At 40.8% G+C, this 13,774-nt stretch overlaps 1 protein-coding gene across 3 annotated transcripts in view; it reads right to left on the bottom strand.

Moving 5' to 3' along the window:
• Positions 1-13,774, bottom strand: part of rbm27 (RNA binding motif protein 27) — a 152,205-nt gene that overhangs the window by 43,934 nt on the left and 94,497 nt on the right. For all 3 annotated transcript variants that reach the window (XR_009645550.1, XM_060837360.1, XM_060837361.1), the window contains exon 19: positions 4,783-4,866. Coding sequence is in view for 2 of the 3 variants with exons in the window: in XM_060837360.1 (XP_060693343.1) it covers positions 4,783-4,866 (84 nt within the window). In the remaining variant the exon portion in view is untranslated. The remainder of the gene's footprint in view (positions 1-4,782; positions 4,867-13,774) is intronic.

Below are 13,774 nucleotides of genomic sequence, written 5' to 3'. Positions count from 1 at the left end.
AAATTGCCAAAAGGTAGGTGCAAACGTAAACCAGGAAACCAAAGTGGTAAATAACCAAAAGTCCTGACTAGGGCTTGCAGATGAGATCTGTTGCTCAATCTGGACATGTTAGCTTCTACTTTAAGAAAAATTTATTCATGGGGGGTAGGTGTCACTGGCCTGCATTTATCGACCAACACTCAATACCTACTTGAGTTCTTGAAATGCTGCTGTCTACGTAATATAGACAGGCCCACAATATCCATTAAGGAAGAAATTAGGGAAGGAATTCCATGATTTTGACCGTTGACACTGAAGGACATAATTCCAAATTCAGGATGGCAAGTGGCTTGAAGAGGAACTTGAAGGTGGTGGGGTTCTGATGTATCTACTGTCCTTGCAGATGGTAACTGTCGTGAATTTCGAGTGCTTTCCTAAGAACCTTACTAAATTTCTGCAGTGCACCTCAGAGTTGGTACAACCTGCTCAGCATCAAAGGTGGAGTGAGTGAATGTTTTTGGATGTGTATAATCATAAGGGTCAGAAGTGAAGACACTTTTAATAACTGCACACAATTCAGCACAATTTGCAACTCCTGACACACTAAAGGAGACCCTACTTGCACACAGCAAGACCTAAACAACATTTAATTGGACCTAATGGGTGGCAGGTATTATTCACACCACTCAAGTACCCCACAATGATCATCTCCAACAAGAGATAATGTAATCATTTTCCTTTGACTTGAAAAGGCATTATCATCCCCATCTTTGGAGTTACTGAATGACCCAAACATCGAAAGGACCAACCACATAAAAATTGTGAATAAGAGAGCACATCAAAGGCAGTGAATTTTGCAGCAAATAACTAATGACTCCAAATGTCTGTCCACAATCTAGAAGGCACAAGACAGGAGTTAATGGAACACTCTCCACTTGGTTGAATGTCTCATACAATCACTCAAAGTTCAACACTACCTGAGACAAAGGAGTGCACTTGATCGACAATCCATCAGCTGCCCGAAACATTCACTGGAACAAAGAACATTACAGCACAGGAAAAGGTCCTTCAGCGCTCCAAGCCTGCGCTGATCCATATGCTCTACCTAAATTTGCTGCCTATTTCCTAAGGATCTGTATCCCTTTGCTCCCTGCCCATTCATGTATCTGTCTAGATACGTTTTAAATGATGCCATCGTTTCTGCCCCTACCACTCTTGCAGGAGAAGCATTCCAAGCACCCACCACCTTCTGCGTGAAGAACTTTCCAATTATATCTCCTCTAAACTTTTCCCATTTCACTTTGAACTCATGACCCCAAGTATTTGAGTCTTCCACTCTGGGAAAAAGTTTCGTGCTATACACCCTGTTGACACCTCTCATGATTTTGTAGGCCTCAAATCAGGTACCTCCCCCTCCCTCCCCTTTACCTCCTTCTTTACAGTGAAAATAATTCTAATCTACTCAACCTCTCCTCATAGTCTGCACCTTCCACTTCAGGCAACACCCTGGTGAAACTCCTCTGCACTCTCACAAAAGCATCCACATCCTTTGACGTCCAGAACTGTATACAGTATTCCAAATGTGGCCGAACCAAAAAGTTTTTTTACAACTATAACATGATCTGCCAACTGTTATACTTAATACCCCGTCTGATGAAGGAAAGCATGGCATATGCCTTCTTAACCACTCTCCTGACCTGCATTGCCACCTTCAGGGAACAATGGATCTGAACACCCAGATCTCTCTGTACATCAATTTTCCTCAGGACTTTTCCATTTGTTATATAGTTCACTCTGGAATTGCATCTTCCAAAATGCATCACATCTGTCCAGATTGAACTCCATCTGCCATTTCTCCACCCAACTCTCCAATTTATTTATATTCTGCTATATTCTCTGACAATCATCTTCATTATTTGCTACTCCACCAATCTTAGTGTCGTCTGCAAAAGTGCTAATGAGGCAACCTACAACATCTTCCAAATCATTTTTGTATATCACAAACAACAGTAGTCCCAGCTCCGGTCAAAGGTCCCCATTTTGAGAAGCTCCTTTGCACTAGTATTCTCTGCCTCCTGTTGCCCAACCAGTTCTCTATCCATCTAGCTAGAACACCCTGAACCCCAGGCGACTTCACCTTCATCAGCCTGACATGGGGAACCTCATCAAACGCCTTACTAAAGTCCATGTATATTACATCTACATTCCTTCCCTCATCAATCAACTCTGTCACCTCTTCAAAGAATTCTATTAGGTTTGAAAGACATTACTTTCACTGCTCAAAACCATGTTGCCTATCACTGATAAGCCCATTTCCTTCCACATGGGTACGTATCCTATCCCTTAGTATCTTCGTTACCACTGACATCAGGCTCACAGGTCTGTAACTACCTGGATTAACTCTGCTACTCTTCTTAAACTAGGGGACAACATGAGAAATTCTCCAGTCCTCTGGGACCTCCCCCTTTCAAAGAATGCTGCAAAGATGTCTGTTAAAGCCCCAGCTATTTCCTCTTTCGCTTCCCTCAGTAACCTGGGATAGATCCCAACCGGATCTGGGGACTTGTCCACCTTAATGCCTTCAAGAATACACAGCACTTCTTCCCTCCTTATGCTGAATTGACCTAGAATAATCAAAGATCTATCCCTGACTTCAACACCCGCCATGTCCCTCTCTTTGGTAAATACTGATGCAAAGTACTCATTAAGAATCACACCAATTTTCTCTGACTCCACACATATCTTTCCTCCTTTGTCCTTGAATGGGCCAATTCTTTCTCTAGGTACCCTCTTGCTTCTCATTTATGAATAAAAGGCTTTGGAGTTTTCCTTAACCCTGCTTACTCACTACTGGGACACAGTTACAGCAACATGTACCATTGAGAAAGTACACTGCAGCAACTCGCCTCTTTGGAAACACCTCAAAAACCTGAGTGTTCCATTTCTGGAAGGAAATGACAGTAATTATCTTTCCTCATAACACACAATTCCAAGAGATCGTCTAGTAAACGTTCTCTGAACTGCTTCAAATACATCCTTCCTTAAATGAGGTGATCAATAGTGCACACAATACTCCAGAAGCAGCCCCTTCTTCTCTGGCAGCTCCTTGGTATCAAGGATGATTTGCTTCCATTCCTGGGGCTTGGAGTACGAAGGGGGTTGATAGGTTCTGCAGTGACTATATAATAGGATGCTGTAGCCACAAACTCTGCCACAAGTTGGGCAGGTAATGTTCAATGAGGTGGTTGGATAGGGCCGCTCTGGATTCTGTGTGCTTTTTCCACTGCTTGCCCTTGGCCTCCAGGTGCTCTGTTCAGATGCTCAAAGTGTCAGAGATATACAGCATGGAAACAGACCTTTCGGTCCAGCTCGTGGTTGGCATCTTTGTGGATGCTTCATCTCCAGTTTGTGTGTTCTAAGGCAAGTGATTCACATGTGCTGGTGAGGCTGTTGAAGGTGTCCCAAAATAAATTCAAAGTGTCCTCATTGTGGTTCCTCTGTCCTCCCAGTAATTCCTTCCCAATGTGGAGCTCAGAGTAGTGCACCTGTTTAGTGTCTTGGATAATGTGGTCTCCTCATTGCAGCTGGTCATGCATGACCAATGCCTTGAGACTGGTCAGGGAAAGGATGCTCACATTGATAAAGCATATTCTCTCTTTCCTTTTACATTAATTTCTCATGATAAATTATAACAATTCATATTCTTTTCAAAATACTTGCAATAGCAGCAAACTAACCTTTTGTAATTCACGCACAATGGCATCGAGATCCCTCCATATCTCAAGGAGCTCTGAAATCTCTCGCCATTTCAGTAACATGCTTCCTTTTTATTCTTCTTGCCAGAATAAACAAGTTCCCACACAATACTCCATTTGTCTGATCTTTGCCTACTCACTTAATATATCGATAATCTTTTTGTATTTTCATGTCTTCTTCACAACTTAGTTTTCTATCTATCTTTATGGCATTGGCAACCGTATCAACCGTCTCTTCTCTCAGTCATTTTTATACATTATCAGCAGTTAAGGTCCCAGAACCAAACCTTGTGGCACACAGCCTGAAAATGGCCCATTTATGACTCCTCTCTGTTTCCTGTTAGTCAGACCAACTTAGCCAGACCATGCCAATATGCTCCCATCTAAACCATGCGCTTTTATTTTCCACAATAACCTTTGATACAGCATCTTCTCCAATACCTTTCGGAAATATAAATACAGCATATCCACCAGCTTCTTCTTTGTCAATAGCATGTCAAAGAACTTCAACTGATTGATCAAATAAGATTTCCCGTTCACAAAAGTATGCTAGCTTTGCCTGATTAACAACTACAACAGAGGCGACACGGTGGCACAGTGGTTAGCATTGCTGCCTCACAGCGCCAGAGACCTGGGTTCAATTCCCGCCTCAGGTGACTGACTGTGTGGAGTTTGCACGTTCTCCCCGTGTCTGCGTGGGTTTTCTCCGGGTGCTCCGGTTTCCTCCCACAGTCCAAAGATGTGTGGGTCAGGTGAATTGGCCATGCTAAATTGCCCATAGTGTTAGGTTAGGGGTATGGGTGGGTGGTGGGTCGGTGTGGACTTGTTGGGCCGAAGGGCCTGTTTCCACACTGTAAGTAATCTAATCTAATCTAATCTAAACAGCAATTCAAATCTATAATACCACTGCAGGTGAACCTACACCACACGGACCACAGTGTCTCAAGAGGAGTCATCAGCTTCTCAAAAACAATTACGGATAGAAAATTCTAGCTGGCCTTACAGCGACAAACTCAGTTCAAGAACAGATAAACAAAAAAGAACTTACATTTTCTGCTTCAATTCTTGATTTGAATGCAACTCTAACATTTAAAGGAGTATCTTCTTGAAAATCTTCCACTTCTCCAAACTTCTAGAAGAAGCAAATAAAAGACAATTTAAAAAGCAGGTAGGAGTCAGATTTTCTAACATCCTTTGAATATCAGTCTGTTTTCTCCAAATAGCTAACAGCTCACAGACTGGTTTTGGAAACATTAATTTTAATTCCAATTAAACCTTACTGTGATTCTAAGGACAGGCTTAGTGAATCTTCACTGATCTTAGTTCTTTTAATACTTACATATCATGGCAATACACATTGTGCCAGTATTACAGGATTACTGATTATCTCTCTAGTACCAATGCCGGGAAACTGAACAGAATGTAACTAAGGAGATGCATTTTTTTAAAAAAATGCATTTGCATGTCAAAGTTCAATCGTGCTTAGCCCATCATATCAGAAATTAATTCAAGTTTTCAAATTCATTGATAAGTGAAACAAAAAAAAATATGAAACTGTTTATTTGAGCTTAGACATCTGTATATGCAAATGCTCTTAATTCATTAGACTGGACAAATAGGGCTCTGCTTCTCAAAAAGGATGCAATGAGCTTAAAATTATGTACCTCTCTTGGACATGTATTGATCTCAGGGAGCTCAATCTAAATTGTAATCAGAAATATACACAGTAGATTTCATACAAAGGATAATTATTTTTAATGTAACCTTCTAAAAGATATCATTTAAGACATCAGGTTAGAATGTTCGAGTAAAAAATGAGGTCTGCAGATGCTGGAGATCACAGCTGAAAATGTGTTGCTGGTCAAAGCACAGCAGGCCAGGCAGCATCTCCGGAATAGAGAATTCGACGTTTCGAGCATAAGCCCTTCATCAGGAAGGGCTTATGCTCGAAACGTCGAATTCTCTATTCCGGAGATGCTGCCTGGCCTGCTGTGCTTTGACCAGCAACACATTTTCATCAGGTTAGAATGGCCTAACAACTTTGCTCAGCCTCTTTATTTTGCATGTTAATTATTTTCCTATAGCTTTTTAAAAATATATTTAGCACCTGATGATAGTAATCCCGTAAGGGGACACTGATTGGAGGAACTATTCAGCCCTACTTGATAGAATGGAATTAAACACAGCTGAAACTGAACTATAGTTGAGTTAATGACTATCCCCAGTTGCATTAAATCAGATCACCTGCAATGTTTAACTTACTAATTCCTTCATGACAACTTCCCTCAATGGGACTTCAGCATTTAGTGACATGGCAAAATCACAACAAACGGGCAAAAGGAGTTCAGAAGGAATGAAAGATCATAAATTTAATTCCAAAAATGGGATTCCAGTGGCTAAATCTCCTCTTTAAAATTGTTCAGAGAAACAAATGATCTGACATCATACAATTTTGAACATTCATGGGGATCCTTCCCTTGTGGGTAGCAAAAATGTCATGCAGTCATGAATGCAATGAACACTGTAAAGACTATGGGCCTTGACAACATCCCAGCTGTTGTGCTGAAACAGTATTAAGGTATAGCTGTACAATATCAATACAGTCCTAACATCTACCCAGCAATGTAAGGAATAATAGAGATACAAATGCAAAATGCAGAACAAAATCTAATTCGGTCAGAATGATCAACAGACGTCAATGCTATTTAGTCACTAATGGCCTGATTATCAATACTTCGCAAAGGAACATGGTATCAAGAATTCAACGACTCAATCCTGCTCCACCATTTTAGAATATGGCTAATCATCTAACTCAAAAATTTATTTTCTCTTGCTACTCCCATATCCGTTCACATCATTAGTGTTTAGAAAATCACTGAATTAAGTTTTGAAAATACTAAACTGACTCATCATCCACAGTTATATAGAATAGGAAATTCCAAAGGTTCAATACCCTCTAAGTGAAGAAATTCTTCATCTCAATCTGATATGGTTTATTCTAATCAATGCCATCTAACCAGGGGAACAATCTTACTGCATCTACTCTCTTTAGCACCTCAAAGAACGTTTGAAGTTTCAACAAGATATCTCTCGCTGTTCTAACCCCCAAAGAATACTGGCCCAATCTCTTCAATTTCTCCTCAAAGTATAGTCCTTTCATCCCAGCAATTAATATGGTGAACCTTTGTTGTGTGCCACTCCTTATGGGAGGGAATCAAAACGGTGCACAATCTCCCCAAGGATCTAGACAAATGCAGCAAGGTGCCTTTATTGTTGTACTCAGATCCTCTTACAAAGGCAGAGAACATGCCAGTTGCCTTCCTACACTTGCATGTTAGCCTTCTTATGAACAACTACAACCAGACACCTTTGCACATCAGAAATACCTCAACTCTCACAATTTGAACTATACTCTGCAATCCCATTGTCCCCATTATTGTAGATAATCTATGCAAATTATATTTCATGTCTTTCCCCAAACAATAAGCCTGACCAAATCACTATGTTGCCTTTTTTCATTACACATTAGCAGAGAGTCTTGTGTTACTTGCAAACATGGATATATTCCATTTGAACCCTACATTCAAACCAACGATAGAGATTGTAACCAGCTAGGGTCCAAGCACTGATCCTTGCAGTACCTTATTAATCACATCAGGCCAAACCTGGATACAATCAATGAATAGCTGGAATTGGACATGGATTGCTTTAACATCGAAGGAATCACAATGGTGCTGAACAACGTACAAATATCAGCCAACATCTTTCCATAAGCTGAGAAGTGGAGAAGTTATTGATGAAGAAGCTGAAGATGGTTGAGCTTAGGATACCACCCTAAGGGACTTCTGCAGAAATGCTCATTAGATAAATGACTCATTTATTCCTTCACTGCTTTCAGAATTAAAGGTGCCCACAATGCATTCACCATTTCTACAGACACATTTCTAAACACTCTGGGATGTAGATCATTCAGTGCTGGGATTTGTTAACTTGCAGTTGCATTGATTTTTCTAATACTACCACATTCTTTCATTTACTCATTCTCAATTAGTTCCTTGGAATTTTTTTATTGATTTATTCATGGGATTCGGGTACCTCAGCTAGGGCAGCATTTATTAACTATCCTTAGTTGTCTTTGAGAAGGTAGTGATGAATTGTCTTCTTAAACCATTGTAGTCCATTTATAGCAAGTAGACCCACAATGCCATTAGAAAGGCAATTCGAGGATTTTAACCAAGCAACGCTAAGAAATGTTTCTAAATCAGCATGGTGACTGGTTAGGAGGAGAACTTGCTGGTGGTGGTGTTACAATGTATCTGCTGCCTTTGCACTTCTAAATAATAGTGGTTGTAAATTTGAAAGGTGATGTCCAAGATGCTTTTGTTAGTTTCTGTAGTGCATGTTGCTACATGCTGCTGATACTGAGCATCAATGGGAGGAGTGAATATTTGTGGATGCGTTGAAGTCAAGTACACGGTTTTGTCCTGGATGGTATCAAATTTCTTCAGTGTTATGGAGCTGCACTGTTCTAGGCAAGTAGAGAGCATTCAATCACACTCCTGACGTATGCCTTGTAGATGGTGAATAGGATTTGGGGAGTTAGGCAGTGACCTACTTGTTGCAAGATTTCAAGCTTCTGACCTGCTCGTCTATCCACAGTAATTACATGGTTAGTCCAGTTTAGTTTCTGATCAATGGTAATTTTCAAGCTTTTTATGGTAGTGGATTCAGTGATGGTCAAAGGTTAGATTGTCTCCTGTCGGAGGTAATCATTGCCCAGTACTTGTGTGGTGCAAATGTTACCTGCCACTTGGACAGTATCCAAGTTACGACTGACATGTCAAATGGAGCAGTCAGAGTTATAGAGACGTACAGCACAGAAACAAACACGTCAGTCCAACCCGTCCATGCCGACCAGATATCCCAACGCAATCTAGGCCCGCCTGCCAGCACCCGGCCCATATACCTCCAAACCCTTCCTATTCATATGCCCATCCAGATGCCTTTTTAAACGTTGTAATTGTACTAGTGTCCACCACTTCCTCTGGCAGCTCATTCCATACATGCACCACCCTCTGCGTGAAAAGTTGCCCCTTACATCTCTTTTATATCTTTCCCCTCTCACCCTATACCTAGGCCCTCTAGTTCTGGACTCCCCCTCCACCCCAGGGAAAAAGACTTTATCTATTTACCCTATCCGTGCCCCTCATGATTTTGTAAACCTCAATAAGGTCATCTCTCCGCCTCCGACGCTCCATGGAAAACAGCCCTAGCCTATTCAACCTCTCCCTAAAGTTCAAATCCTCCAACCCTAACAACATCCTTGCAAATCTTTTCTGAACCCTTTCAAGTTTCACAACATCGGTCTGATAGGAAAGAGACCAGAATTGCATGCAATATTCCAATAGTGGCCTAACCGGGAGACTGGTTATCAAGGTTACATCTCATGGAACACAGGGTGAACTAGCCATTTGGATACAGAACTGACTCAAAGGTAGAAAACAGAAGGTGGTGGTGGAGGTTTGCTTTTCAGACTGGAGGCCTGTGATCAGTGGAGCACAAGGATTGGTGCTGTGTCCACAACTTTTCATCATTTATATAAAATGTGGATTGAGCATAAGATGTATATTTAGTAAATTTGCAGATTACACCAAAATTGGAGGGGTAGTGGACAACGAAGAAGGTTATGTCAGATTACAACGGGATCTTGATCAGCTGGGGCAATGGGCTGAGAAGTGGCAGATGGAGTTTAATTTAGATAAATGTGAGGTGCTCCATTTTGGGAAAGCAAATTTTGCAGGATTTATACACTTAATGCTAAGGTCCCATGGAATGATCTCTTGCTGCATTTGGACATGGAATGTTTCGGTATCAGAGGGGTCATGACTGGTGTCGAATAATGTGCAAATATCACTGACATCCCTGCACCCGAGCTTATGATGGTGGGAAAGTCACAGATTACCCTAACCAACGTTGGTAGAAATGTCATGGAGTTGAAATGACTGACCTCAAACAGCAACCACCATTTTCCTTTGTGCCAGGCACAAATCCAACCAGTGATGTGGTTTCCCCAGATCCCACTGACTCTAGCTTTGCTAAAACTTCTCTGTCAAATGCAGTCTTACATCAAGGGCAGTCATTCTCATCTCACCTCCAGAATTCAGTTCTTCTCTCCATGTTTGAACAAAGCTGTAATCAGGTAATAAGCTGAGTGACTCTGGTGGAATCCAGTCTTTATACAATCTGATAGATTTCTTGTATTCTCCTCCACAAAGACAGACTCAAAACAATTATTAATTTCTCTCCTATTTTCCTGCCTCTGCCTGCACTGGACTCATTCTTGATGAAGGGCTAATGCCCGAAACATCAACTCTCCTGTTCTTCAGATGCCTGACCTGCTGTGCTTTTCCAGCGCACACTTTTTGACTCTGATCTCCAACGTCTGCAATCCTCACTTTCTCTCTGCACTGGACCCACTGTTGTCTTTGCTAATCACTTTCTTTTTCAAAAACTTAAGCAGCTGTGCAGCTCACTTCAATCTTCCTTGCTGGTTTACACTCAAATTCTATTTTCCCTCCTCTTTCGCAGTCTCTTGGTCTACCTTAGCTTAATACTAAAGCACTCACAATCCTTCACTTTACTCATTTTCAGCAAGTTTAAAAGTCTCCTCCTTTGGACTAATGAGATTTTAAAAATTCTTTTGTAAGCCAAGGTTGACTCACTTTCCCTGTTGGCTTCTTGTGACTGAAAGAAATGTATGTTTGCTGTAAATAATTTCAGTCCTTTGAAGATATGCCTGGCTGCTGTCACACATAATATATTTAACCACATCAAACATGTCCCTCAAACCTTCAGTTTCCTTTGTGAAAGCCTTAGTTTGGGTTGAAGTACATAGCTTCTAAACTTGATTAAATTACTTACAGTGTGGAAACAGGCCCTTCAGCCCAGCAAGTCCACACCGACCCTCTGAAGAGCAACACACCCAGACCCATTCCCCTACATTTACCCCTTCATCTAACACTATGGGCAATTTAGCATGGCCAATTCATCTAACCTGCACATTTTTGGACTGTGGGAAGATACCAGAGCACCCTGAGGAAACCCACGCAGATACGGGGAGAATGTGCAAACTCCACATAGACAGTTGTCTGATGCAGGAATTGAAACTTGGCCTCTGGCGCTGTGAGGCAGCAGTGCTAACCACTGTGCCACCCAGCTTAATTGAAAATTCCTGCATATTACAATCACACTTCCATTAATGTTCTTTTAATTCACTCTTTCACATTGCAAAACACTAGATCTAAAATAACTTGTTCCTGAGTTGGATCTTTATAATACTGCTTTAACTAGCCATCTTACACATGTTGCAGGAATTTCTACTCCTCAATATTGGTGCTTATCAGGTTTAACGTGTAAACAAGTCATCCATAGAGTACTGCAGTGACCTGGTTACATGTACCTCAAATGTTTTGATCTACCTCAGGACTTTTACCTCAATATCATTTTGCTTGGTAGTATCTCCATATCAAAGTTACTGCTCTGCAAATCCAACACTTAATGGAATTTCGTACCCAATATCTATTGGCGGGAGAAGTACTGGAGGATTGCAAAACTGAATTTATGATACCCCTATTCACTAAGGGAGGGAAGCAAAAAGGAGGTAACTGTAAGCTGATTAGGCTAAAATCTATTATTGAAAAAGAGTTGGAATCAATTATTAAGGAAGTAATAGTACATATTTGAAATATCACAATCTGATCATGCTGAGTCAGCATAGCTTCATGAAAGGGAAATCACGCCTGACTATTTAGAGTTTTGTTTTTGAGAAGTCTCAACCAAAATAGGTAGAGGGGAGCCAGCACCTGTTGTATTTCGACTTCCAGAAAGTTAAGCTGTAGGACAAAAGCCTGGTATTGGATGTGGTATATTGGCATAGATAAAGAATTAGCTAATAGGCAGGACACATCAGGATTCTTTTTCAGATTGGCAACATGTTACCTCTCGGGTTTGACAGGGATCAGTGCTGGGTCCACAACTGTTTACAATATATATGAATGACAGAGGAAGGAAACAAAAATACTGTAGCTAAATTTGCAGATGACACAACAATAGGTGGAAAGACAAGTTGCAAGAGGAATGCAAACAGTTTACAGGGATAAAAATGACATAACACCAGAGTATAGTCTTACAGGTTTATTTGGAAGCACTGGCTTTCGGTGCACTGCTCCTTCATCAGATGGTTGTGGAGTATAAGATCGTAAGTCACAGAATTTATAGCAAAAGTTTCAGTATGATGTAACTGAAATTATACATTGAAAAATACCTGGATTGTTTATTTTCAGTATATAATTTCAGTTACATCACACTGTAAATTCTTGCTCTAAATTGTGTCTTATGACCTTATACTCCACAACCACATGGCGAAGGAGCAGCACTTTAAAAGCTAGTGCTTCCAAATAAACCTGTTGGTCTATAACCTGGCATTGGGTGTTAACTTTGTACACTCAGTCTAACACCAAATCAAGTTTACAGGGAGATACTGATAGGTTAAGTAAGTGGGCAAAATTGTTCACTTTGGAAGGGAGAGCAAAGCATTAGAGTTTTACTTCAATGGTAAAAAACTGCTTAAAGCTGCAATGCAAAAGGAGTCGAGGGTACTTGTGCATGAAACACAGACGCAGCATGTAGTCAGGAAGGCTAAAGGAACATTGGCCCTTATTTCAAGGAGGTTGGAATATAATGTAGGGAAGTCTTACTTCAACTGTACAAGTCTCTGGTGAGACCACATCTGGAGTACTGTGAGCATTTTTGATTCCCTTATTTAATAAAAGATATCATTTTATAGGAGGTAGTTCAAAGAAGGCTCACTCGGATGGTCCCTGGTATGGAGGAACTGTCTTATCATCAATGATTAAAAAGTTTGGGACTTGACTCATTGAAACTTAAAAGAATGAGAGGTGATCTCATGAAGGATTGTTAAGGGTAAATGCTGACAATATTTCCCCTCATAGGGCAATCTAGCACTACAGGGCATACTGTCAGAATAAAGGGGTGCCAGTATAAAACTGAAATGAGGAGATATTTCTTTTCTGAAAGTTGAGTGTCTTTGGAACTCCATGTCACAGACTGCTATGGGGCCAGAGTCCTTGTGGAAATAAGATGGAGATAGATACATTCTTGATCAGTACGAGAAATCACAGGTTATGAGGAAAGGACAGACAAGTGAATGTGACAATTATCAGATCAGCCATGATCCTGTTGAATGGTGAAGCAGGCTTGAGCAGCTCAACTGACTATTCCTGTGAAGTGAAGGAATGGATTTGAGACAAATATGATGCTTTCATCCATCACATCTAATTATTAAAACCACTCGTTAAATTCTTCTGCTACCTTCCTTGTTTTGAGTATGGGAATTTTTTGGGTGGAGCCAATTATCTTTGGCTTTGATTCTTTTTCTCATGTTTTCTCCCAACTCTTTAAATGTTGCCATGTTTTATTTTTGTTTCATGGGAGGATCACACACCCTGTTTCAATTTGAATTCATTTGCAGCACTGATAAGTGTTAGCTTGTTCAGTTTTGGCATCATAGCAAGGATCTGAAAGACTCAGTTTATCATTCCTAATAACACCTTTCTCTGTAAGGTACAAGCATTGTTATGCCATAACAAAGGTTAACAAAGGTTAACGCCTTCAGACTGATTGCAAAACTCCGAGATATAGGTCTCAGCTCTGCCCTTTGCAACTGGATCCACTGATTCCTGACCCATAGACCACAATCAGTGAAGATGGACAACTGCACTTCCTCCATAATACCACTCAACACTGAAGCCCCCCCAGGGATGTGTTCTCAGGCCCCGATTGTGCTCCTGGCACATCCATAACTGTGTTGCCAAATTCTGAATGAATGCCATCTACAAGCATGCTGACAGCAGCATTGTGGTAGGACAGATACCAAATGACAAATAAGTCAGAACACAGAAAGGAGATATGAGTGCAGACAGAATGAGTGCAGACTCAACAACACTCAAGAAGTTGACACC

This window comes from Hemiscyllium ocellatum, chromosome 16 (genome assembly GCF_020745735.1).
Source record: "Hemiscyllium ocellatum isolate sHemOce1 chromosome 16, sHemOce1.pat.X.cur, whole genome shotgun sequence".
NCBI lineage: Eukaryota > Metazoa > Chordata > Chondrichthyes > Orectolobiformes > Hemiscylliidae > Hemiscyllium > Hemiscyllium ocellatum.
This window is presented reverse-complemented; position numbering and strand designations above follow the sequence as displayed.